This window comes from Tyto alba, unplaced genomic scaffold (assembly GCF_018691265.1).
Source record: "Tyto alba isolate M040663 unplaced genomic scaffold, T.alba_DEE_v4.0 Super-Scaffold_14, whole genome shotgun sequence".
NCBI classification, from domain to species: domain Eukaryota; kingdom Metazoa; phylum Chordata; class Aves; order Strigiformes; family Tytonidae; genus Tyto; species Tyto alba.
In genome coordinates, this window is record NW_024881276.1 from 43,638,579 (window position 1) to 43,665,971 (window position 27,393).

General features: G+C 47.9%; 1 protein-coding gene across 1 annotated transcript; it reads right to left on the reverse strand.

Moving 5' to 3' along the window:
- Nucleotides 1-25,950, reverse strand: CD80 (CD80 molecule). The gene is made up of 6 exons (XM_032988233.2): nt 25,556-25,950; nt 12,479-12,817; nt 9,479-9,760; nt 7,334-7,459; nt 4,214-4,337; nt 1-2,560 (listed from the first exon to the last, which is right to left on the reverse strand). The coding sequence occupies exons 1-5, from the start codon at nt 25,641-25,643 to the stop codon at nt 4,231-4,233; spliced, it is 942 nt and encodes a 313-aa protein (XP_032844124.2). The 5' UTR covers nt 25,644-25,950; the 3' UTR covers nt 1-2,560; nt 4,214-4,230.
- Between the last annotated feature and the right edge of the window lie 1,443 nt (nt 25,951-27,393).

Here is a 27,393-nt window from a genome sequence, read left to right on the forward strand (position 1 = left end):
TTACCGAGGAGAGGAAATTGAGTTTACCGTTTATTTTTTAATACAATTAAAGGAGGAACCCCAGGAAAAAATATTATATACAAAATACCTGTGATAACAGAGCAGCCCACCTGGTACAAAGACCCAGGTATTAAGCTGAAAAGGTCTCACAGAAACCATTTGTGTGCAATTCACTGAATACAGCATAAGGCAATAGGAAACATGAATCATAGCATAAATGCTTAAGGAAAAAATAAACCAAATAACCTGCCCATCAAGAATATAAAACCAAACATGCTAGACATATTTGTCAGTGAAACTTTCTGTTTCCTTTAGAAGGAGTTACTTAGAGTGTCACAGGAGTTTGTGGTGATGTAGAGAGGTTTGGCACAGTGCAAAAGGCAAACCCTTCTTGAGGAGGCTGTGTGATCATCAGTCAGGAGCTGGAGAAGAGCACGAGGTCATCAGAGGGAAAACGTGCCAGTATGACTGTCAGAGCTGTGGTGTGGCTGATACGTTGTGGTCATAGCAGGAAAGGAAGCGCAGTGTTGAAAATGAGCAAAGTAAATACACAAAGAGGGTGTTCAGCCTGCAAGAAGCTAGCAGTTTGTGCTGGAAAGAACAAGCATGGACTGAAAGAAAAGGAAACTTGAAAAGTAAGAGACACCATCGCCCATACACAAAGTCCTGCAGTAAGGTCACGCTGCCTTTTGGAAACACTTCTGTGTCACCTATGTTCTGCTTGCAACCAGAATGCACAAGGGCAAAGACTATTGCTTCCTCATCACTCACTTTACCTCCTTTTCTGTCAAAAGACCCTCTGTAAGAATGTTCTGAAGTTCCCGTTTCACTTCATACAGTGGGAAAGCAGTAAAAAAGCTGACGGTGCAGCATGACTGTGCAGGAGTAGAAAGGGAGTGGTGTCTTATTTTTTACTAGCGACTTGATCCCTTAACCTCTCATAGCTCAATCTTCTATAAACCAATTTTAGTCCTCCTATTTCCTCCAGCAATTTCTCCCTCAATAAGTACCCGCTAGAAAAAAGTGAAATGGATGGACTATTTCTTTGCTGTGTTCCAGCAAGATAAACAGCTCAAGCAACAAAACACCCCACAAAGAGGACGGCGTGGTGCTTTTAGACTTCGCTTTGCCCTGCTGACTACACACATGGATAGAGCAGTAAGGGAATGGGCAGAGCTTGCTGTGGGACAGAGCAAAAGGGAAAAACAAACCTGTCACACTGAGGGCAGGGTTGAGTTAGGTTAGTATGCGGGGTTGCTTAGGAAGCTTGTTGGGGCTTGGGGGTTTTTCCTCTTTTCCCCTCAAAATGAGAAACCGCTTTTTCCTACACAGTAGGCAAGAGTATCACCCAGATCAGATGAGTCCTATCCAATGCTAGCATCCTGCAGGGAACTTCCTTCAAGTCCTGGCTGGGTAGAGAGAACGCTGGCAGAAAGCAGCAGCGTTCAATGCAAAGTAAATTCCTATGTGTCTTGAGAGAGTTCCAAGAACCTGGAGAGCCTACCCTAACAAGTATTCCTAGGCAAATGTATGAACTAAAGCAGACCTGTGTTTATGAAGCAAGGTCCTGAGTTACACTTCATTACAGTAGATAGATAACCACTGAGTGTCACAGAAATTTAAATGGGGCTTTGCGAGTGTGGGTAGGAAGGAATGCATATAAAAGCTTGCACGTGTGTATGTGCAAAGGTGTGCACATGCGTGCACTCACACGCACCACCATGTGCTCCTGGATCTCCGAGTAATGTACTGGAGGAGCTGGTATCTTGGTACCTGGGCTGGCAAGGCCGTCCTTTCAGGAGAGAAAGGTTACGAGAACTTCTGCCACTGCTGTAGATAAGCAATATTAGTTAGCTGCTAGGTGTGCCATCAGTATGTATCATTCCCTAAAAAGTCTCATAGCACTGAAAATAATCATGAGGCGTATCGTCCCACCCCAGGGTGCTTTTTCATGAATAGTGTGTGCATTATTGCCTCTTCAGGGGAAAAGGGACATGCATCTGTAATGGTCAATTCCAAATCCAAAGCCCTTCAGCACAGAAAACAGTACTGGCAGGTACCTGCGTGAGGCTGAATATAAAAGACATTTTAGCTGCTCCCAGTTGCAAGACGGAGGCACAACCTGACTTGAGATTGTGTGTCGGGGTCTGGGGTCTCCCAAAGGCCAGCTCGGCGTCACTACAGGGGTAGGCGGGCGTGGGCTACCTGCTAGGGCTCTGCAGACCCCAATTTTCATAGAGCCAGCATCAAAGCCAGAGGAGCCCAAGCTCTCGAACTGGCGTGTCGATGCTGACGACGCTCTTCTTCCGCTCCACTGCAGGAACACAAAGGGTCCTCCCGGCTGGCATCGCAGTGACCCCGTTGTAAGGAGATCACCTCGCAGTTTCTGTGGCGTAGTTGGGGTTTTGTATTCATTCACACAAGATTACGTTGTCAGTCTTCCTGAGCAGGGTTTTCTACTGCTGTCGTCCCCTTTCAGAGAGCCAAAGGGTCAACGCAATAAGCATTGCTGTACAACGAGCAGTGGGGACTGCAGTGCGGAATGCACGGGACAAGAAACCTGAGGGGCACAAAGAAAAGATTTTACCGATTTTTTTTCCCCCCCGCTTCTTCCTAATCCTGAATGTAAACCAGAATGTTGCAGAGCCGAGGCAAACGGGGATCACCTGCGATAGCCCTCCACAAGAGGGCTCCTATTACAGCAAAGCCAGAGCTGGGCAGCTCCAGACAGGCGCTACGGCCCGCTACGGACTGGCCCGGCGCCTACTCTGAAAAATCTTTGGGCCGTGCAGAGGTGCTATCCCTCTGCGAGGTGAGGGTGGCTAATGAATGTGCTCCCCTATTTAAGCAGCGGCAGGACATGGCTCAGCACATCACGGGGTTGCGAGATGACAGTCGGCCGCCAGGGAAGCACAGCTTCCACCCCGGCCCGCAGACAGCAGCCCTTCCACGCGCCGGAGCTGGGAAACACTAGCCACTTACAGAAAAAGCCTGGCAAACTTTTATAGCAAAAGAGGCATGTGGCAGACTGGATTTATTCAGTAGGTGAACTCCTGCCACTCCCATCACAAAACCCCCCAGAATTCATGCTAACCCAGGCTCTGGTATCTGTTCCAGATAGGGCCTTCCCCAAAGGAAAACATGAGTGGGTGGTCAGGTTTGGAAATGAGATGGGTGGCCTGAATGATAGTTTCCCCTCCTTTCCATCTCAAAAATGTTAAGCTTTTAGATTGCTGCAATGCACAGCATGACAAATTCATGACTTCTAGGACTCCACAGCTGTTCTCCTAGCAATTCAGCATGCTGTGGTAAGAGCAGGAAATGCAGTCACCTGGGATAACGATGTGAATCAGAACAGTTAGCTGCTAATCTGTCCTTAAGTCTCATGACTTGAAAAATATCTTTTTGGAGGACACAGCCCTGAACACAGCTGAGCTCTCAAGCCAAAATGAATATAATGCTTTGCAGTCATAAACCCTTAGCAAGCTAGAATTTTCCCCAGCCCATCCTTCACAACACTTTATTATCGAAAGTAACTCCTTTCAAAATACGAGTGTTTCCTGGGCAAGTCTTAGCGGGGAAACTTCCTTCTCCGTCCCTCCAGCTGCTGAAGGGGATGGAGATATCTCAGAAGTGGACTGGCATTGCTAATCTTACTGGGAAAGCTGAAGTTCTCCTGTTTTTCACTTCTCCCTCACCACTAGTTGGTCAGTCCTTTATTTCTATCGTCAGTGATGTTCCTGTGCTTACGCATCTATCTGATCAGGCACATGGCTCACAGGGCATCAGACAGAAATAATCTCTGGGGGATGAACCCACGTGTGGGACCTGTGGTAGTGATGAGCTACTCACAAATGAGTTCAACAGGACAGGAACTAAAAGACTGCCCAGTTCTTAGTTGGGAGGCCAATGAAATGAGCGCGGGGGCAGTGGCAGGGGATGTCACTGCAGATCCTGATAGATGGATGACTGTGCTACAAACCCAAACAAAGCAGTGCCCCACAAGCAACATGAGCATCATTCCTCTAGTTACCTGACCGGGAAACACCATGTGTCTGAGTTGGCAATAGGGCCCTACTGCTTTCATTTTCCCTAAAGGACAGCATGCACTCATATTAGAAGTCACACATGGTTTTGTGAGCTAATATCACACGAGAATCTAATGGTATCTGAGAAACTATTTTGCCAAGAGAAGAATGGTGAAGAAAACTACCTGCAAATGCGATCTGGTCATAGGGATGATGTTTCAGATGACACTTTAGAGCTCATGGGTGGCTTTGTACATTCTTTCACACCTTCTTCCACTGAATCTTGATGCTTAGAACAGTAAGAACAGACTGAAAAAGAAGATCCCTCATTAGTATTTGGAATACCAGAAGACATAAAAGTGCTGAATCTAAATGTCTTCTTCAACAAAGTAAAGTTTAACTGAGAGTGGGAAGGAAGAAGAGAATAAATTAAAGAAAAAGACATATTTTAGGTCTAGTTACTTCTATTTTATCTTGTCAGGGCTTATCCCTGCAGCACATCTGAATATGACTGGCCCACAGCCATAGTCTGATCTGATAGGAAGCCCTGTTATATATAAATGTTATCTATATAGTGTCATATGGATAAACCAGTTCTCATTAGCACAGGGCTAGGACCTCAGCCTGGCACAAAGACAGGTTGCTATGTGCTAAGATAAGGTCAGAAGGGAAATAATGGTAAAAGTTATCTGGCACTAAATGCAATTTATCAAGTGAGTGAAAGATTGCCGGTGTTTGAACCAACCAACCAACCAACTCTTCAGTGGAGTTCACATTAAAAGGAGTTCACATTAAACAGGTCCCATTAGTATGTCAGCATCTATGAATGACTTTTGTTTAATAATTCAAGCTGAACATCTCTGTACTATTACAGCAAATTGTACTTGCACAAATTTTACAACATGAATTCTAAGCTATTCATTAAGTGACCTCTAATCTTGGTCTAATCTTGATGCTTTGTGTTAAATTAATTGAAGAGCCAAAAAAAAAAAAAAAAAATCTGAAGATATTGCATTCTTAAATTACCGCAAAGATAGGCTATGAGCTTCTCAAAGTAGGGGGTTGTGAACCTCAACAAAGCATGTACATGTTTTGGTCACCACCACAATCACGCATCTGAGAACTCTCATTTCCGTTTTGCTCTATCTTTCTCTTCTTCCCTCCCACACTTCAGCTCTTTGAAGCACATCTTTCTGAGCTCAGAAACCACTCTTAGCATCAAAGCAGCTCCTGATTCAGCTTTCCATATGCCAGAACAACAGAGGTACTGTCAGACCTATGCCGAGCTCCCACAGTAGCTCTTGAAAGGTGACCTGTAGCAACACCAGCAGGAAGCAAGTATTTCCCCTCCCAGCGAGGTGGCAATGCACAGCAGCACCAAAATGTGACAACTGTACAAACTGGGAAGTTGAATTGAATCTCTAGCTTCAGTTGCTTAGAGTATACACCTGGTCTGGAAAGTGGCTGTACAAAATAGCACCATCTGACTCGGCAAGTCTACTCCCTGTGCATATTAGGAAAACCGGACTGAAAGGGAAATTCCAGTTTATGCAGCCATGTCCCATGCTGTTGCAGGTGGTCACATTTTACCACATTGGTATGCTGTTTTCATCTACTTTGAAAGCAATTTGGTTTCTATATAAAAGGCTATCTTGGAATGCTCCAGGATCTTACTAATTTAACAGTAAGGAACCTTTTAATTTCCAGCCTATAGTTGTTTAGAGCCAAATCTTCCAATTCCAGTTCATTTTCTCCTGTAATTAGAAGTTCATTATCCACGCAGCTAACAGCACAGGCTGTGATCAGCTGTGATTTTCTTGGTTTCAACCTGCTTGCTGCTTTCCCGTTGACATGGCCCCGGGGAACAACAGGGAAGAACCAGCACTGGTGTCATAGGGGCACATGAGTGGAAAATGAGGAGGCACACAGGTGTGGCCAAGAGTCACTGGCTTCTAGAAGCTTCCTTTCTTTGTGATAAAACTCCAAAAAATAATTCGGCCTGGCCTGACTCAGTGGTCACATTGGTTTTTGAAGGGATGTGGTTGGTGAGGAGCGGAAAAGAATAATAGTAATGCTACCTCCACACCTCTGACTCGGGAGTGAACTTGTCTGAAGTGGAAACAGAGGTAGCAGAAGACACAAGCATGACAAATGTACAAGTGTCCCCAAGTGAACTAAGTCCCTGCTGCCCAGCAAATAACCTCTTCCCAGCGAGGGATACCACTGCGACCGTCATGAGCTAAGGCGCTCAGACTGGTGGCTTCTGGTTTAAGTGGGCTGAGCACAGAGCACTCTCGGTGTGGGATTCTTGTCTCCAGACTTGACTTCCCCATTCACCTGACAGAACTTGATTGGGTGATATTTATAACATGTTGCAAGGCCTGCCGCCTTTCTCCAGGACTGCTTTTCAAAGCTGCTAACAGGATGTGGATAAGACATCTACTGCTGTTGACTTTCAATGCTGGCTGGATGCCTAGCTGCCTTTACAAATCCAGTAGATGCCTACCAACATCTACAGGGGCTTTCTGGCTAGGTCAGTTTAGACATGATTAGGAGCAACAGCTAGCAAATGAGATTTTTTTCAGCCACAAAAGAAAATAATAAAATCCACTCAGCTGCCAGCTAACCCTGAGATGCTTGAGGTCCCTTTTGCTGTTGAAAAACTCCTGGAGATTTGTCTGGAGTTATTGAAGACTTCATAGGGTGGGTGGGACAGGGCAACTCACCTGTGCCATTTTTGGCCGCACAAAGAAGACAAATCCATCTTTCCTAATTGGGATTGACCTAAAAGTGGGACATTGCTATGCTTAAGTCCTTTCTGTGGCCCTAGCACTACATTTTTTTGTAACTTTGGCTCTGTGACTTTTCTGAGGGATTGTCTAAGTAGGGTGTGTAGAGAGATCCCATTTTGAAAATGTCAGTGCTCAGCTGTATCTATCAAGATCACCAAGATTCTTGGCATCTTCAAGAATCTTAATACATAAAAATGGACCTTTATGACTCTTTTCAATTCTGTATACTCCTGATTTTGGAAATATTCTGATCTTCTGTCAAAAGTCCCCATCAGCCCTTCACCCTCAAACCTGAACCCTAGTGCTGCCTGCACACAAAATGTAGGAAAGTCCTGAGCTGGACTTAGATTTTGTGAAAGTAGATGCTGCATGAAAGAAAAAAAAAAAAAAAAGGAAATGAGAAGAAGGTACAAAAATACCTACAGTGTCAATATAGTTTCTATAAATATGTATTTTACATAGCAACTCCATAAGCAGTATGAGACTGTTTCTTGAAAAAGGAGCTACACTTACCACGCCTCGGGAGGTATCGTGCTGCCAGGGTGATAGCCAAAAGGAAGCTGATAATGATGATACTTGAAGCAGTAATGACATTATAAGATGGAGGCACAGTAGGGACAATGCAGTTACTTGTTTTTTCTGAGACAGAAGAAATAAGACATAAACAAAGGGCCCAACAACATATTGGCATTTTCATACAAGAGCAATTACGTGAATTTTGGTGGTCCTGGCCAAATTCTAACTCAGATAGTCAGCCTGAAAATCTAACTATTCAGTAAATGAACAGACAGATCTAGCATATTCCATTCCCCCACACTTGCTATGTGCTGAAATTTTTAACACATCCACAGAATCTGAAATGCTGGGTCTTTGTCCAGAACAGGACTGAGACAGGCAATATTTAAAAACTCATAAGCTGTTTTTAAAGAAACTGGTTAGGCTTGGTGGGAAAGTCTGAGTCCATATCTAGAAGACTTCCATTCTCAAAGGTACTCTGCAGTTTTTCTTACTGTTTTCACCAGATATATGCCTAAATTTTTTCCCTCTGAATTCACAGGTGATGGGAAATGATACGTTAAACAAACTAGAATAGACTCTTTTCTGCATGGCGGGAAAAGAATGTTGTGGCAGAGTTCAGTAGCAGTGGATCTGGAGCCTTTGGCTTTTCACCACTAGAGATGACCATTCTGCCACTTGGACATTAGAGTAGATAATGGGCTGTTCTTGTACAGTACAGGGCAAGCCTGATTCAACAGGAGCAACAGACTTGGTGCATGTTCATAGGTCTTCAGATTTTCATAATCTCCACCTGGCACAATTAAGCATCATTCAATTTGTAAGCCACTAGCCTGATTTGCTGTACTACCTTCCCCTCCGCTGTAGGGTTTGCCTCCTATGTTTACCAGAGGCTGTATTCTGCCTGGAACTCTGTGATCATGAAAGATTTGTTTGGAGGACTGTTTCTATCATATCAAAATGGGAGTGGTTCCACATCTTAAAAATCAAAACGTGGGGGTTTTGTGACTGCTGTTGTCACTGTTGATTGCACCCTCCTCTGAGATTCTGTGTGACAACAGGGTATTACTATTATTACTTTTTTTGTTGCTCTTCTCTTCCATGTAGTATGCTATTCACAACCTTCTTCCATTACCATCTCTAGGGACATTATGCACTACATCCAGTAATAACCAATATTCATAAAGCACTAGTTTCTGGCATTCGTCCTGAAGCTGAATGGCACCTCTCCTCACGAGACCCTTTGATTTTAGTAAGATTGATGAATAAGTACCTTGATGAATAAGGTACAATTCCCTAGGAAAAACAGCACTTCTCTAGCTTCCCTTGAAGGTGCCCTTATCTCTACAGTGAAAACATCAGACCCAGAGACATTTCAGAATACTTTTTTAGTAACAACATTAAAAGAAAAAAATCCTTTTGACTCTAAGAATTTTCTTGCAAATCCCCTTCTACTGCAAAACATCTGGACTGTAGTGTGCTGCCTTCCCTCATGCTGCTTCCACTTGTGCCTCAAGGTTTTCAAAGCACAGATATTTCTATTATGTTATCACTTTTAAGCCACGCAGTGATGGAATTTTTTCCATATGAGTTAACCCTATATTAAATACATGTATGAAAGCAGAATTTTGTCTAGACCCCAGCTGATCGTGTCTGTCACAGCAGCAGGAACAAACATGCTTGTTAAATGAAGAAATTATTTTTAAGTGCAACCTGTGGCTTTTACGGCATACACGTTTCTCAAGTCCCTCCATTTGAAAACCAGGTCTGTGTCACACAGCTGGAAACAAGACCGCGCTGGTGCAGAGGGGCACTGCATGGGGGCAACCCCAACCCGTGGGAGCCACTGGGGCTGACATCACCAGATCACGACGAGATCCAGTTGCCCTCTCAGCCCAGCTGTGACTCATGGTTGAGCACCAGGAAGACAGAGCCATCTCTGCTTGTCAGTCACTGTCGTAACTCTCCTCTCCCAACCCTGCTGTCCTATAGCCTTTGAAATATTTTGGTGTGCGGCTCACAGGTGGGATCACTGGGTCACCCTTGCATAAACAGCTACACAAAATCTACTGCTTTGTCAGAGAGGCAACTCAGCAGATTCAACAAAACGGTTTTGTAACACAAATTAGTAATAAAACCTACGCAGAAGCAAACTGGTGGACTTGGCAAAGCCATTGTATTCAACGGAGCAAGTGAAGCTGACGTCTTTGGTCACGTTGAGCCATAGTTTGCCAGTGACGTTGTACAGGCTGAGGCTGGACTCGGACACCCAGCTGGCATTCCACACCACGGACTTGTTGTTGAGAAATCCAGAGATTTTGGGTCTGGGGAAACCTCCATGAGAAGAACATCTTACCACCATCTCAGTTGATTCACACGATTTAGCGGATACTTCTGTTGTGACGTTCGGCTTACTGAAGTCAGCTGAAGTAAGAAAGATTTAGTTACCATTCTGTCAGATGACAGTGAGGGCTGCAGTCCCCATCACCCATGGTGAAAGCAAAGACTCCCTGACAGGGCATTTTTCATCTATCATAATCTGCTTGGCCTTTCTTGTGCCTTAGCGCACTTTCTTAGTGCGTTTTCCCCACTGCCTTGACTGGACATGGCCTTGGCCTTTGCTGCTTCTCCTCCCTGGGCAGCACGCAGACTTCATGACCCCACCTCTCCAACACTGCCATTTCTCTGTACATACAGCAGTTTGTGGAACAACAGAAAGAAATCATAAAACAGGTAGGAAAAGTCCAGGGCTGAATAAAAATCCGTATTACAGGCAATGGTAGACAATTTCCTTTTCCCTCCCGCATTAGTCCCATCCCAGCCAGAAGTTCACAGAGGGTCCATCTCTGCTGGGAAAGGAGGTGAGTCACATGTTGGTCTCTCAGCCGGGATGGCCAGCAAGAGACTGAATTCCATTTTCTGCATGAAAGCCCCTCGAGAAGGCCCAGCTGAGAGCAAGACCAAGTCATACTAGTTATTGCAAAAATGTGTAGCAATACACAGGTCTTCTCAGACCATGTTCTCAATGGACTTTTTTCTCATTGCCAAAGACAATTTTCAGAGGTTTCCCACCCACACAGCTTGTTCCATGCCCTCCTGCCCGGTCAGATGTATTGCTGTGTTTGTGAGGCTGCATGGTGTAATGGATGAGAGGACTAATATGAGAGGAGAAGGAGAAGAAAGGTGGTGTCCTTTTCAGCCTGCTTCCCTTTGCCAATCTGGTTCACTGTGTTACTGTAAGCAGTTGCATTGGTACAACTGAGGATGCCCACATGTTGCAATGAACAGCCCAGGGTGACGAGAAGGAGACAAGGGGTGGCAAAGGAACTATTTAAGGCAACTTTCCTACTGGAAAAATCTCTGTGGGACCACATCTTTAGCAAGAGAGGCACCAGTCAGCAACACAAACTCAGAGCATGGCTTCCTGGTGGGTGGAAGTGACACCACCACCACCACCACCACCACTGCTGCCAAAGGGACCAAATTCTCCCTCCCATACCTTCCAGCTGTAGGTCCATGGCCCGCACACCCCCTCAGGTGCGAGCCCCAGCCATGGCAAGGCCAGGCAGAGACCTGCAGCCGGTTGCTCAACTCACTGCAAAATGACCCTTTTTGGAGCAGCTAAGGTTTTGCCTGGGACTGCTCCCTGCCTGACTCGCCATTTGGCCACGTGCCTGCTGGGGTCTGCACAAGGCAGATGGCCCTGCAATCCTACCGTGTCTCCCACAGCTCCTGCTGATCATGAACCCCTGGTCTAGACTACTCAGGAACTAGTAACTAGTGAAAGAAACTTGCTCAACATTGCATGGCTGGCCAGTGGCAGACAAGGAGACACCCATATTTCTTTCCAGGCCTACTATTTGTTGAGCAATACGGCACAGACATCCAGTTTGGAAAGTCCTTTCAAACATCCCAGCCGGCTTCACCAAGGCATCCTGATCAGTCACCAGGGAGTAACACCTTTCCACCTCTCAGGTTAGCCTGGTTCCAGCCGGGGTGAGGGGAGCTTTCCCTTTCCTGATCCCCAGAATAACTGATCCCACTTTACCAAGGGAGCAGACGTCTACCACAATTACTACAACAGGCCTGCTAAGATAGCCGGGGGATTTCTGGAAGGAAACAAACTGGAGTATTTGCGGGGAGCAAAAGAGATCCATTGTTTCGCATTTTTCATGCAGTTAAGTCCTCAGCCCTCACGGCTAGAGAGGGTGCTGACAGTGCACTTCCCTTTTTTCATGACAGTTCCCAGAAAGATCACTAAATTTGTCTCCTCGCACATATGCCCACCATGCCCTCAAACAAGCAGGCAATGGCCAAACCTCAGGAGCTTGTTTTTTTCTTTCTGATGAACCTCAATCCAGATGGGGAACGCTCACTCACTGACTTCACTGGAAGATTCCTGGAACTCTCTGGTGCTAAAGGTATTCAAATGTATGTATATATTTATATATGTTACCCATATCTCTGCCTTTGGTTGAAACCAACTGCAACAAAAACAGTGCTGGAAATGGAAAATAATGTCAACGGAACTTTTTGTAGCCTCAGAGAAAAGATTCAGATTCATTTTGAGCAAAAGAACTTGGGTTGTTTCTTTAAGGTAAAAAGCCTCAAATCTCCAGATGAGTTCAGCCTTCCGTTGTGGAGCTGCAGGGGGGCTGGCAAGCTGGCCAGCCCCCCATAGAGCCTGGGCTCCCAGGGCTTGGCTGCAGGGCTGGGATGCTGCCGTGGCCACAGAGAAGCAATGCCACCCCATTTTTTTGACTTGGATGATTCCCATGCACCAAGGGCTTGGGCTCTGCTTTGCCCAAAAGACAGCAAGGGGCAGAGGTGGCCTAGGGCACCCACCAGCTGTGGTACCTGGGGAGGGGTACTGGGATGGGTCCCTTCCCAAGAGGGAGGCATCAAGGGGAGGACGTTGGGCTGGTGATGGGAAAGGCAAATTTTCTGTACCTGGCATAGCTTTGTAAAGGTAAGGAGGGAGGCTGCTAGAATGGAAATAGTTAACACACCTTCCAGCATTGTTTTAGGCTTCCTGATGAAAGACTATCATCTGCTACACTATGACTAAAGCTTGGAGGAGTGTTCTTTACCCCCAGAGGTTGGCACCAGAAAGCCTTGGGTGTCAGGAGACAATCCACCTACCTGTGACAAAGAGGGTGACAGGTTCATCACAGACAACAAATGAGTTCTGCAAAGTTCTGAGTTGCTGAACTACACACTGGTAAGAGCCATTGTCCAGGATTTCCACAGGGGAGATCCACAGGGTGAGGTTCCTGATGTCCATCTCTGTCCGGTTCTCGTACTGCTTGTGCTTGAAGATCATCTCCCCCTGTGCATAGGCAAGCACTACCTTCGTAGTGTTCTTCTGCCAGTAGACCCGGTAATTGTGTAGGCTTTCCGAGCTGGGAATTTCATGACAACAAGGCAGACCAACTTTTTCCCCCACTTTGGTTTTGACTACTTTCTTCTCCAGTGCATAGCCTGTAGGTGAGGGGGCAAAAAAAAGTTAGTGAGACAGTGGTATAGCCTTCTGCCAGGACCTGCTGCACAGAGCTCACCAATTTTGGCTCTGTCTGCACCCACGAATGTACATCATCACCGACCGAGCTGTTTACAACTTCAGCTCTGCACTGAGGGGAGGCCTCCCTTGGTATTGCCTTTTCTGTGATGCTCCAGTCCTACTTAGGGTCCTGAGCTAGTGGGCACATGATGATTTCTGCCTGGATCTCTGAAAGCAAAGGCAGGAGAATTATCTGCCTGAACAGAAATTTTGCTGTCCCTTTCAAAAAAACCCCACACCTCAGAGCAAAGCATTGCCATTGTCCATGTAAAAGGATGGAAACATACATGCTCAAACTGCTACCTCCTCTGCTCTCCCCTTTCAGAGATCAGTGTTTGGAAAGTCTGCGTCACTTTCCAGTGGGCTCCCTACATGCCAAACAGGGCCACAGTGGACTATTAGTTTAGGGGCTTGGGGGGTTTTGGGAAAAAAACTCAAAACACTCATGATCCCAGAAGCTAGAAGCAACTCTACACCGATAAACAAAGGTTGCGGCCATACTGTCATCAGCCTCCTAGTATTAGCAAAGGAACAATTTTGCCTCGTCTAGATAAAACAAATTTATATTTGCAAAGGCCTGTGGGCCTCCCTTGGGATTGTTTGCAAACCAGCACAGGCATTCCCCAACTCCTGCCCAGCAGCTGTGTCGGTGCCATACCTAGCATACAGGCATGTGCCTCCAATAACAAGCTGAGGTCCTTGCAGGGGGAAGTTAGCTGCAACTTTGACCAGGTTAGCAGTAATCCCCCTGCTTCGCACTACAACCTCCACGCACTCCGCTCCCATGATCAGCCCTGCTTTCCCACTCTCCTTCCTCTTTCTGTGGGAAGGTGCTCGCAGGAGCCAGGACCTGACACGCAAGGGAGCAGCCTAGCGAGGAGCTCCTGCTGTTACTGGAAGAGTGACCCAGTACTGAGAGCGGTCCTGTGCTGCACCAAGGCCAGGGCAGACGGTTGGGCTTTTGCCTGAGTTTGTGCAGACTTCAGGATGATGCTTATCCCTGCGCACTCTGTTTTGTTAATCCAGGAGGTCAGGTTCCTTTAAGTTTGCACCGCTTGCCTCGGCCTCACTACCTTAGCATCCATCTCTAGTAGTGGAAGGGGGATACCAATCTGTTGCACTCCACTGACTGAGAGTAGAAAAACAAGGAAATAGCCAGCCTCAAGACAGAGAAGATTGAAATTCCTTCATCCTTCCCTGCAGAACAGATCTCAGTAAACATGTCTGAGAAAAAGCTGGGAAGTCCTGACCAGGCGGTGTGTCACTGATGGAGAGAGTCCAGCATCACCCATCGGTGGAGGTGAGACCCCGCGTGCAAAGTCTGTGCCTGAAGTGTGAACTGAATGCTTGGTCAAAGCTGAGCCTAAGAACGGCCACCCGCCCCCAGAAAGGTCTGGCTGATGCTGGCTCACACATTATTGTCACAGCCAATGCCTAACCCCAGCTGTGCGCAGGCACAGAGCGCAGTGCTCAGGGCGTGACCGGAGTGCTGGGACATTTCAGGTTCAGCTGAAGTATCCCAAACAGCCACAAGCTCGTTGCCCCCCCTCCCGGGCTCGTTTGCTCCGCGGTGACTCACAGAGACCCTTGGGGCGCCGTCGCACAGCCGGCAGCAAGACCCCTGGGGCACGCTGGCCTGTGCCCAGCCGCACACCCTGAGGAGGAGCTTTGCAATCCTCCAGCTGCCGGTGCTGGAGGGAGACAAGCAGATGCTCAGCCAGTGCTCTGGCACAGCTGGATCTTGGGGCAGCATCGGGGGCCGCTGGCTGAAGTCAAGCCCAGACAGAGAGCCTGGGACAGAATGTGAAGTAAGTTTTCACCCCGCTCCTCTGTGGCACGCTTACCCCTCTCCCACTTGCACGCTTTACATTAAATCTGTAGGAAACATGCTGAAAAATACTGGGGATGTCCTGGCAACACTATGGAATGTTCTACTATTAATTAGAGAAAATAGAATACGTAATTAAATAAACAACTTCTCGTTTAACTGTTTTCCCTCCACTCAGCCACTTCACTGGTCTTCCAAAGGGAAATATTCAGACTCATTTTTTTTCCCCTCACTACCTGTACTTCCCCTTATAATGCATCGCAGACTCTGAGCAACCAGACTGGGGCAGACCAGGAGCCCACTCAGCCTGGTGACCTGTGTCAGCCAGCAACCGACAGCAAAATGGTAGAAAAGCTAGTTCTTTCACACCACACGGGATAAGAACTGCCATACCCTGCCAACACTTGTCAGCCAGGAATTTAGGGATTTCTTGACATCAGCTGTTTAATTGCTACTGCTAGACCTACCCTTCAGGAAGAGTTCTTGCCCTTTCAGGAATGCATGTATATTTTTGGCTTCCACAACATCCTGTGACGATGGGTTGCACAGTTTGATTACATGCTGTGTGAAAAAGCATTTCCTTCTGTTCACCTTAAAAGCAGCCCACTTTAGGCTGTGATTCTTGAAGTTCCTCCTTCTGCGTGTCTGCATGTATTTGTCTGTGTGTGTTTTTTCCCTTGGTCACATCTTCGCTTGTTCTCACAGTTCAGCTCTTAGTATTGCTGGAGAGACTCACAAGAGCAGCCAGTCAAACTTTGGGATTGTGGAGCCTGATAAAGACAATTTTCCATTTTCTTTTGCAGCAATAGGGGAAGAGTAGGCGTACAGTAAATGTCAGGGTGACATCGCATCATGAGTTGCATGAGGTTCTCCAAGCCTTGCCCCTAGGAGTCTCCTTTGCAACCAAAAGGAGAACAAAAACCTTCTCGGCAGTACATGTGCAGGGGCTGGAAACTCCTGCTGATGTCACATCTACCCTTAAAAGGCTCTGCACCCTTGAAACTGCAACCTGAATGCTGCAAGCCTGAAGGAACCAAAGTCCACGAAGAGTCATTCAGCCCCACAAAAGTCCCCTTTCACTTTAAAGGTGAACTGCAAAGCAAAAATGAAAATTCAGTTCTGTCCCATCCCATTTCTGTGCTGAATGCTCTCTGTAACCAGGCTGTGGGGGAGATATCCACTGTGGAAATAATTTTTAATGACTTTTCTAGAAAAAAAAAAGATCTCTCTTCTCCCCACCACCCCTGAAGCCCACCCGCTCCCTTGCTGTGCATGCACCTTGCTCTGTCACCGGAAGCCTGTGGCGTGTGGCAACACTGAACTGATAAAAGGGCTGACTTTCTGTTCCCTGGACAGAAAAACTTGTTTCATTCTACGCCTGTGTTGCAGATGCCCCATATGGCAGGGCTAATTAGAACAGAAAGGTGAGTGTATTGGAAAACTGTCCTTTCTTGTTTGCTCTGAGAGTCAGCAAGCAGGAGAGCTGTTGAGCCCATAACCCCATTTCCTTCACTCCTTGCCCAAGCCCTGTTTCAGAAATTCCCTGGCCGTAGACAGCTTGGTTATCCTGACCACACATACAGTCAGGCAGTATGGGAGAGCAGATTGCCTCTGGGACAGAAGTCGTCCAGAGACATTTGACTGTAAAAGGCTGTAAAAGACCATGCAACACTCTAGAGAAGCAGCGTTGAACTGTTGGCAACCTTCAGATAATTCCTGTTGAACAGAAGCCCCAAAGCCGTTCTCTTTCCCCTTTGTTCCCTATTTCCTTGACCTTCCAAACTGCTTTGCCTTTTTTTGTCTTACCTTGCATTATATCACTTTGCACACAACACACAAAGCAACACACATGAAGGGAAAGCTCCTTCTTGGTGGGCCTGGAGTCCTCTGCTCCTGTGTAAGCAGCAGGTGAAACAGTGGATCTGGACATTTTATCCCTGACAGTCCTGCAAAAAGCTCTGAGGGGCAAACTGTTGGTGGCCCTCCAAAACCGGAAGGGCGAAACCAGCCTTGTGTAAGGTTCCCTATTTATTTTTGCAACAGCAGCTGGTCTCTCTATTCTTAAATTATTGGCATCGCTGAGTGCCTATGACCATGCACCTGGGACCCGTGCTCTGTTGGGGCACTGACACCTTTCTTGCCCTCCACCTGTGTGTGGGCTGGAAAAAGGGACTTGGGGCAGCCCTGGGAGGAGGTGCACACCATGTCACGGTGAGGCACGGGCACTTCTGGTAACTGAGGAAAACACATCTCGTGGAGCTGTGGCTTTCTCCTGGCAGCCATCCCCTGGGGTCAGCATGGGAATCACACCCAACAGTCCCCGGGTAATTTTGCCACTTAGGCCCCGCATTTTCTGTGAACGGCACATTCACTCCAAGCTTGCAGGGTTTATCCTTTGAGGACAATGCAGTATTTTATGGGGATTTCTGATCAAGACAGATAATCAGTTGAAAAATTGAGAAATTTTGAAAAGCTGAGTCTTTAAAGGGCTAGACAGTCCCCCTTGGTCTTGTCTTTTCCCTAGGTGAATTTACCAGTGAGGAATCAAATTCTCCCAAAGCTTCCCAAGGAGTTACAATTCAGCAAACATCCTGTGCTACACTGGAATATGTAAAGAAATGCTTTGTATTTAAATTAGCGTTGTGACAGACTCCTGTGAATGCACTGATCACAGAAAAGACCCCATTAGATGCCCAGATAACTTCTATATGGAGACACTGTGACATTTCAGCAGCACACAAAAACACTGCCTTCCTCTGCGTTTTGTTGTAAAGACCCTGTGCAGTGAGAAAGATGGAACGAAACAGAGAAAAGTGGGTTCTGGCAGGCCCTGCTGGCCGTCCTCTTTAAGGAGACTGTGACTGCATGTTAACCCCGACACAAGTGCCTGGCAAGCCTCCTAGGCAACTTCCCCCCAGACTTCACTTCAGCAAGTAGAGGCATGAAAAGGGAGGTCTTGGCACACAGAGAAGGAAGGAGCCGCCCTTTCCCCTTGCACAACCCAAAGCCCAACCTTCCGGTCGCCAGCTACAGGCCTGCTGCTACCCTTCAGCTGCGTTATGCATCCCTGGAAAAGCAAAGCAGCTGCAAACCCAGTTTGCTTCGCTCATGCCACAGTGACCTCTTGTGAGGTCATGTTCCCTTCCTCACCCCAAATGCGGTGAGGGAGAGGAGCAGAGGAGGCGGCATCGCGAAGGAAAACAGTGACGCGCTTCATTTGGCAGCAGTTCCACTCAGTCTCCCTTCCCCGTACCCGCTCATGCCAGTCAGCTGTGCTGGCAGCAACTAAGAAATGGGATCAACCGTAGCTTACAACAATGTCATGAGGTGGGGAAATGGTTTCAAGAGGTTTTTCTAAAAGTTCACCTCTGCTTGCTTCTGCGCTGTAACCTCACGGTGCCCTGCTAGGAGCAGTATAGCAAGGGCCCGGCACCCCTTAGGTGGCTTTTTACACTTCCCATCTTCACGTTGCCACATTCCTCCTGAATGAAACAGTAACCTTGCTTTGCCCAGCTCTATACTGCTTGATTTGGCAATGATTATAACATCCCCGTGGTGTTTTGGTGCCTGACTCCTTCAGCATCCTACATTCCATTTTAATGCTGTTTTGTTTCACGTGCAAAGCCTTTAGTGAAGAAACTCTTGAAGTCATGAAGCAGCTGTGAAAACCAGAGGACACCTTTCTGCACCTATAGACAGAAAGACAGCCCATCTTTGAGGGTGCGCACTAATCCCGTTTTTCTTCCAAGAGCGTGCTAACTCGAGGCCCTATTGATGACAAATGAAACGATCAGTCTCACCGGTCTCCCTGAGCGCATTTTGATAAGCAGTGCTGTACTGCAGGTAACACTCATTTTAGAGAGGTTCACAGGGCGCTCTCAACACATGCTGGTGGCCCATGGGGGCCCAGGTTCTTGGACAGGCAGCACTCCTGCTGAAGCCCTCCCTCCGACTGCCGTTTCCTTTGCAGGTTGCAGATCGAACGCTCTGCTTTCTACAGTCTTAATCACTGCTCACCAGAAAGCAGATTTCACAACCCTCTGATTGACTTTTTGCCACAAAAGCCAGCGAGGCAACCCAGCCAGACGGGGAACAAAAAGAAGAGCCATTACTGAGTCACGACTCTGTCAAAAACCTGGCTTCAAAGGGAAGGAAAGTCCATTAATCATGAAAAAGTTCCACGATCTGCAATTAGTAATTGAGAAGACGAAAGGGAATCTGGCATACTTCGGTAATGGGGCTCGCTGCAGCACTGGGGCAGCTCCAGCCAGCCCGTACCCCTCCCTCTTGCTCCAGCTCATGTTTCGGTACTTCTTGAGATAAAGATCTACTGCTTTCTGAGTCACCACTGCCCTGGCTGGGACAAGCCCACTGCCTGGGTATGTCCAGTCTGCTTTGTTTATAACATGAGTAAGATCACGACTGTTCACGAGTCACTCGGCAAATTTCTAATCTTGGTGCTAGCCAGGAGGTCAGATCCAAGCAATGAGACGCCAAAGTACCTGGGGTGGGATGGGGACTATATCATGTCTTAAGGTCTTCCCCTTTCCTGCTGAGCCCTCCACATGGGTGTCGCTTAGGAAGGAGAGCTCGCTTATGGCCCGTGCTGCATGCTGGCAGGGACACCCGCCATGGGGACAGGAGGACATCTTTGACTTGGGGAAAAGAGTGAAGGGAAGAGTCTCTCTGAACCTTCCCTCTTCTCCGTTCCCAGCACAGGGAGTGGGTAACCCCACTAGAATAAAAAAGGGCACGGGGGACACTAAATCTGGATGTCTTCAGAGGATTTGCATATTTTAGTTCCCTTCGAGATCAAATTCCTGCAACAGGCTCAGCACTCTTATGATTTTCCAGTCTGGGGGCAGAAACTAGATGTGGCAGTTGTGTAAGACGGCCCTTTGGGGGAGATTTGTCGCACACAAAGACAAACGTAAATTTGTTAATTTTTTTCCCCTGCAGACTCTGTCTCTCGCTGGCTGGATCACTTTGTACTTCCTCTATATTTATCTCCCAGCTGAAGATGTTCTCAGATAATTTTCCTAATTCCTTCAGTACCACTGCCATGCATACTGCTGTTCTCGCAGCACAGCTTTTGAAGTTGAAGTCCTCCCCACCGCTTAAGGCCACAGTTTTCTTCAGTGCTTGCTAAATCTCACTGCTTCGTGTGCTCCCCATGTAGCCAGCCCACTCTTGAACCTAATAGAAGGTGAAAGTGCCCAGTAACCAGGAAAATCAAGTATGATACCTCTCACAAAAGCACACTTAAAATTAGAAAAATTCCATTGTTTTTAAATTTTTTTGCTTCTTAAGTACTTGCCTACAGCCATAGTAACATTCACCAGTGCAGCTAACAACACCACAGTCCTGCCAGCCGTTATCTTGTTATAAAAACCTGGTCCCTGATCAGGCACTAACTCACAAATGCTCTGCAGAGGACAGCGTTGACAATAACCCCGCAGCTGGAGGGCTGGCTGGCGGGGAGATTAAACAGCCCCATCTAAGTATGCAGCATGGCAAATGGTAATCAGCTGAAGGTTGACCAAGGAAACGAGGCCAAAGCAGTCCCGAGGTGTCTGAAAGCTGCCAAAGCCGCAGGGGGAGTGAAATGGGAGGTTTGGGCAGGGCAGGGTGGCACGGGGAGGGGGCTCTCTCGGCGGGTAGGAAGCAGCGTCTGACAGCGAGGTCTGGTCAGACTGGAGCACTTCCCCCGGCGCAGGGATGAAATCCTTGCCTGCTGGGTGTTCAGAGCTACACAGGAGGGTACCTATATGGTGAGAGCAGTGGTGCACAGAGACCTGCCTCGATGGTCTTTTCTAACAACGTTTTCTATGATATGGTAGCATTCTGAGCTCGCCAAAAGATTAACATCCTTTGAGTGCAGTATAGCTAGAGATGCCACCATTCGCCAGCAGTCAGCACTTTTATTTTCAGCCAGGGGGTCCCCTGGGACCAATGATATTTTAAAAGCATAATAGTGAAAAAACAGAAGCAAAGCCCATGGCATTTCCACATTGGGAAAGATTTACATATTCCCAAATGACCTCCTGAGACTCCCAATGGTGATGTCCCTCCAAGGGGACAGAACAGCTACAATTAAATATAAAGTTCACCTATTAAAAAACAATACCGACCTCTTTTCACCAAGCAAACAGACTTCACTGTGCTCAGCACACTTGCCTTGCCACCTCATGAAAAATACCACATCTACATGTGCTCAGCGCCTACAATAGGGAACACATGTTTAAAAGGAAGGAGAGTTTCTCTGAACATGGAAATTCTCCTCCAGCCTGGCACAACTTTGAGATGCAGCCAGATGACAAACTGGCACTGTTCTTATGCCTTCTTCACACAAACAGAAGGGATCCGGCTCCCCTTTCCTTTCCAACCCCAAGTGCTCCTACTGCTTTCCTTGCAGGACTCTCCAGAGGCTGGTTTAATATGCCACACTGGTTTAAATGAAGGGAAAAAAAAGAAACTTTCTGCTAAACTGGAAGGTGAATTAGGTCATCCATGGATCAGGCATGTATCAGAACTAGTGCAAAGGAGAGGAAGATCGTGTAGCCAGAAGCAGAGGAGAGAGGAACAAGGTTGCACCTTTCGGCAGCAATGACCTGTGTGGCCCCCTCAGCTGTGCAGCCTGCCTGGGGTACACAGAGTTGGGTGTGAAAGCAAACTGGCACTGAAGAGAGCAGGCTTGACCCCTACAGAAAACTAACTCAATTCTGTAAATGGCATCCTTCATTTACGTCTGATTAATTGCAACCATTAAACCATGCTTGTAACTCAGAACTGAGGCGGCAACGAGCAAGAAAGGCGTGAGGGTGTACAGGGTGGCAACTTCTGCCGGTAACCTACTGCAGTTGCATAAAAATTTCAGCCCCAAACTTTGCATGTTTAGATGCAGGATCGTCTGACACTCACATTGCAAAAAGGTTACAAATGTCTCAGTGATCCAAGAAATGCAAAAAAGCTGTTGCTCTCAGAGTAATGCGAGCTCACCAGAGTTATCTGGGTTCGTTCTGATCTAACTGGAAAAGGAAACAATGTGGGTGAAAGGATTGTTCGACCAGTAGCTTCACAAACTTGGTATGCAGGTATATAACTGTTATTCGACTGTGTGAGAATGTAGCTTGTCTATGTTTAATTTTCTGTGTTTTTTCTAAAGAATTATTTAAAAAAAAAAAAAAAAAAAAACACAACAGAAGAAGTAAAACCAAGTCCATTGGCAAAAGCAGGAGCCTTCAGTTGGGTTTCTGTTTCTCCAGACAAGCTGCTACAGCAGGTTTCACTCTGGATAGACAGAGAGGCAGACAGAAAAAGTAGTTTCTTAGTTCCGCTGCTCTTGTTTTTGAACCAAGGATATTTCTTTTCTGCATGTCTGGAACAGTGGGAGACAGAAACTCATCCGAAAAAAAAAAAATAAATTAAAAAAACAGCTGAAGGCAGCAAGAGCAATAAGACAGAAACTCAATTTGCATCCAGTGATCAAGTAGGCAAATCTGGCACATAAAGAAAAAATTTCTGCCATCTCCGCCATGAAATCTGCCCCAGGCACAACCCATACCAGAGCTGGCATGGAAAATAGATGTCAAGCACCTAAAGCTCATTGCTAGGCACTTCTGTACGTGGGGGTAGCCATGAAACAGGGAATCTTTCTCGTACTCAACCCTCTTCGTCCCTTTCTAAAACCCAGCTCCACTCCGAGCTCTTTATTGGCAGTAACATGCGAGAGGGGATTCCCAGGCTGAGTTACTTGTGAGCCAGTGCTCGTTCACAATGTGGAGGGAAGTGGATATTCCCCCCCTCTCAACTCTCCAATAACTCAGAAAAGCTGTAGGGATTTTCCTCAAAACTTCCCAAAAAATTTCACCACTGGGAAGAAACCAAGAACTAGGCTGTCCCCAGTTGGAAAAAAAGACTCCATGGAAGCTTAAAAGGAATACTCCATGGACACAAAGCAGGGCTCGCTGGGTCCCTGCAGGCACTGCCTACGCCGTGTTTGCACACAGGGCAGGGAAAAGTCGTACCGAGCAACTTCTAGCAACATTTTCCTAGTATAATGAACAGGGACTGAGAACATCCTGCAATTTGTAGGTAGGTGTGAAGGTGTAATGGCAGGAGAAAAACAAGCCCATGAGGATACAGGCAATGCGTTCAAACTGTAAATAAATAAGTTTGTGCTATAATCAAGGCTGCTCTGCCACTTTTCCACTGTGCTGAGACCGCAGGGTGTTCATGCACATCAGTGTCTCCAGCAGCAGATGAGATCTCAGAAGCAGCTCTAAATTACACTGGCATTTCAGTGGGTCACCTCAGGTGAACCCGAGAGTAGCAAAATTCAATTCAAGGGGAAACAAATAGGGCTACATAGTTTGGGCATACACGATTTCCTATAAAACACAACCTTCAAATCATCCTTTTGAATTAAGGCCCCATTAATGCCTTCTACTGCTATGATGTAAAAATTCAGCCTGGTATTCCCTATATTACTATTTTACTCACACAGGGTATACAGAGAGCACCTGCTTTCACCCTAGCATGCTACCTGACCTTTCGGAGCTCTACAGCACAGAGGTGTGTGAGCACCAGGACACCTGGGCTGAACCCAAGGTCACAAGGTGTAGCCACAGGCTCTGGGTGTTGGCTTTGACGGTGCCTTGATGTGATCATGAGCCTGACCCTGATGTCAGTTCTGTAAATGCTGGCCTTGGTGACTCGCTTAACAGTGCGTGGGAAGCCACTGGCAGGGCGACGGCAGACTCCGAGGGCTTCACCATTTTGCCACGACAAGGTCAGAAGTCGGTCCTTGTGGTCCCTGTGGGCGACCTAGGGAAGGCGTCACCTACATGTGCCGGTAAAGCTTTTAAAACCACTCCTTTGTGGGTACTGTGCCATGTAATTTCAAGTGTCACTAACCTAGGAATATTTCTTTTTGGAGAGAAAGGTGGCAGGGTGTGTATGCATGCATACAGAGAGAGAAAGGAAAGGAAGTGCATCTTATCAGTCTGCCAAGCAAAGTGCTCCTGAGGCACCAGGACTTCCATAGACTCATTGTGTGGGAAGCATCTAACAATTAGGTCACAAAAGCTGACATAATGCTTTTAAAATAGTTTTGTTTTTCCACTTTGCCTCTTGCAGAATTAAACCCCGGAATTTGGTAATTGATCAGATTTGGAGAAGTAAGTCTTCTCAGCAATAGAATGACCAAATTCTGCTGGCCTATGAATTTGTCCCTTGTGTTTCCCAGCCGAGGCACCTCTCCCCACGCCTCCCAGCCCATTCCCAAGCCCTCGGTGCCACCACGCTCTTTACAGCCCCCTCACAGCCGCCTCCTGCCCTTCCCGTCAGCTGGGCTGGAGGAGGGGCAGCGTGGGCTCCGGCTGTTTGGGTGCTGCCTGTGGCTAGCCAGCGGCTTCCACGTATCGGGCACGGACGCCGCATCTCTGCCAGCTCTGCCTTCCCGTCCAAATTGGTTGAAACTGGAAAGGGAATTTGAAAGTTACAAGCAGGGGCCTAAGACAGATGGAGAGACGGAAAGCAAGATAAACTACAATTCTCTTAGTAAACCATATTAAAAAAAGGGACAACTACAGGAACACCTAGTTTTCTATTACCAAACTCCTATTTCTAGTACTGGATATTAGCATGCACCAGACTGTATATCCAACTATTGCCCATCTTTGTCCCTGGAATCAGCATCTTTTTTAGAGAAACTACGCAACTGGCGAATAACCACATGCTCGTAATTACATTAATAACATACCACAAGCTCTTGAAGTATGGAGAGAGAAACAGTTCTGCACACGATAGATTGTTTGCCCATTGCAATACAGGCAAAATATATCCATGCTTGACACGTGCTTCGCAAGCACAGAGATAGGGAAAGGAGTGCAGGGTAAGACAGGAGAGCAGAGATCTCATGAGGTGGTGGTTGCTTTCTTTAAAAGTGAGCTCTGTGATTCAATCTCTATTAAATTCTCTGAGTTTTGTTTTAAGATTCTAAGACTGAAACTCAAAATGAAACTCAGCATCAAATATCTCCCAGTTTCACAACATCAGCATGAAAAACTCCTAATTTTGCATCACTTGTTTTTTAATCAAAGCCTCAGTTCAGCCCAGGTTTGCTCTAGAGCAGCATCATTAGCTGCAAAGAAACACTAAAATTGCCAATAAGCACAACCTATTTTGCATCCACAATGAACCCCAGCTCAGAAGTGAGTTTTGTGTGGTTTCGAGGTTGACACTTCACACAGCTGAGAAGACTCATCCCAAGCCTCTTGAGGTCAGGAGGGACCTGTGGACTTCAGTGAGCTTTGAGGCAGGTCCTCAGAGAAGGACGGGGGCCAGTCCTTGCAGTCCTCTGATGGGCACTTGTGTCGTTGGAGCCAGCATCTGCTGTGCGCTGTGCTGCCAAGGCGGCCAAGACCCCTCCGACCCACCGCCCTGCCCCGTCTCCCCCACCGCGTGCTCGCTTTTAGCCATCCAAAAAACTGCAGAAACCGCCCCTCCGCCAAAGCCGAAGCCTGCGGGGCTGCGCCACACGCTCCCCGCAGACGTCAGCCACCCCGAAAACACCCTCCTTCCTCTCACCCCACCTGGGAGCCCGCAGCCCGGCATGCCTGGCCGGGGGAGTCAAGAGCTCACAGGTCCTCAGCGCTTGCCACCACGGTTATCAGAGCGAGCCAGCCACCCCCAGCCCGGGCAGAAGGCACCAGAACAAGCGCCCTGGGAGCCACCATCCCCTGCTGACCCACACACGGGTGGCTGCTGCCCGCTGGGGCCCAGCACAAACCCCCCCTCCCTCGCTCCCACGCCGGCCCCTCCTGCTTACCTAAACTAAGGCAGAGTAGCATGAAGAACCCGAGCCCCAGCCACCTCCTCAACCCCAGCGCTGGCGGGGCGGCAGGCAGGCACGCCATCTTCCTGTAGCTCCTGGGCCGGAAGGACAGGGGTACACGGTTAGGGGAATGGCGCCTGAGGAGCCACAGCACCCGCCGCTGCGCCCCTCTCCTTCCTGCCTGCTGTTGTCCCGAAAAAACACAAGCGCAAGCAGCTCAGCCTGTCCTGTTTCCCTCCCCGGAGCCACCCGGGGGTACTGCGGCTTCCCCGGGGCGAGCGGCCCCGAGGCCAGCCCCTGAGGCAGGGAGGAGGCAGGGGGCTCAGTGCCGGGCCATGGGCGCCCGGCTGCTGCCGCAGGGCCGCCGAGGCACTCGCTGCCTGCCGGGGTAAGGCTGTGCTGTGCGGCGGGCGGGCTCTCGGACTCATAAGTCACCTCACGCCCGCCCACGGCTTCCTCGTGGGGCGTGTGTGAGGCTTGCGGCACCCACTGCCCTCTGCCCCGCCGTTGCCCAGGGACAGGCACGGGTGCCGCCTTCGCCCCTGGGTGCCGGTTTGGATGTGCCACCAGCAAGAGCGGGGACGGGAGGGTTTCGGGACGAGGGGGCAGGAAAGGGCCCTGCCTGCAGCTGGCGGGCATCGGGCGTAAGTGCTGGGCAGTGCCAGCACCAGTGGGGCTTCTCCAGTTGGAGTTGAAACGGCAACTCAGTTGAACACCTGATGCTACTTGCGGAATAATCCTGTAAAATTATATTTGAAATTAAAAAGCCCCACACCATCATTTCAGGCCCAGCTGGATTTACTCCATCATGTGCAGTGACATAAAGAAAATGTAACAGAGACCGCTTAAGCCACACGTGCTGGCCGTGACGGCCGAGCACCCGGGCAGGGAGCAGCCGCCGGACACGCCACCGGGACCAAACGGGCTCCGGAGAGCACCCCTGGCCCTGGCGGGAGAGGTGGAGGGAGCGCTTGCCTTCCCAGCACCGGGTCCCCCCTGCTCCAGGAGGCACCCACCGCTCGCCCATGGCACCCACCGCCAGCCCCAGGCTCAGCCTGGCTCCGGACGGGGCAGGGGAGAGGCGTGGGACGTCGTCCTTGCTCTAAAGCCCAGAAGAGCAGAGCCCTCACCAACCAGAGCGGCCAAAGAAAACCAGTCAGAAGAACAAACCACTTAGTAAATAAGAGCCCGAGGGAGTAAATACATGCTAAGCGATGTAGATTTGTGCAGATCCTGCACACCCTCCTGCAAAATAAACTGAAACCTGGTATAGTGTAAGGGGTTATATTTAGCTGTAATAATCACAGTGAGAGGGTTACACACCAAAGAAAACCTGATTTTCTTCAAGGGAAAAAAAAAATAAAGTGCAAATACAAACCAAGATTAAACTCATTCATTTAAATGCAGATTTCTGGCTTGCTGATTTTAATTGCTTTTAAATGCATCCTTTTTATCAGAAATGATTTGCCACTATGTTGCTCCAGTTCTTCTTCAGTTTAACTTCCTTGAATTAGATGGATTAGACGGACTGATGTAGAAGTGAATTTGGCTCATTGGATTGTAATACAAATCAGAGTTTATTTTGACATACTTAACCAGGTGGTGTTCAATGGAGAAATCAGATACCAGAATAAGAATAGTTTACAACTTTTCTGTAGATAAAAAGATGATTCTATATGAAATGGCAGAGAGGGGTTTGCTATTGAGTCAGAGCAGGACTGTGTCTCTCCATTGCAGGGTTTCTAGTGCATGTGTTTTGTGATTTGGGCTCCGATTTAAATCTTGTACAGTTGTACTCTACCTATGCATTTTCTAACAGGACCACCAGCATG

Excerpts from the sequence above, each read along its gene's own strand:
- CD80 (XM_032988233.2), bottom strand. The coding sequence starts at position 25,643 with ATGGCGTGCCTGCCTGCCGCCCCGCCAGCGCTGGGGTTGAGGAGGTGG. Across the intron at positions 12,818-25,555 it reads GCTACTCTGCCTTAGTTTAG|GCTATGCACTGGAGAAGAAA; the intron begins GTAAGCAGGAGG and ends CCTCACCTACAG. Across the intron at positions 9,761-12,478 it reads TGTCACCCTCTTTGTCACAG|CTGACTTCAGTAAGCCGAAC; the intron begins GTAGGTGGATTG and ends TTCTTACTTCAG.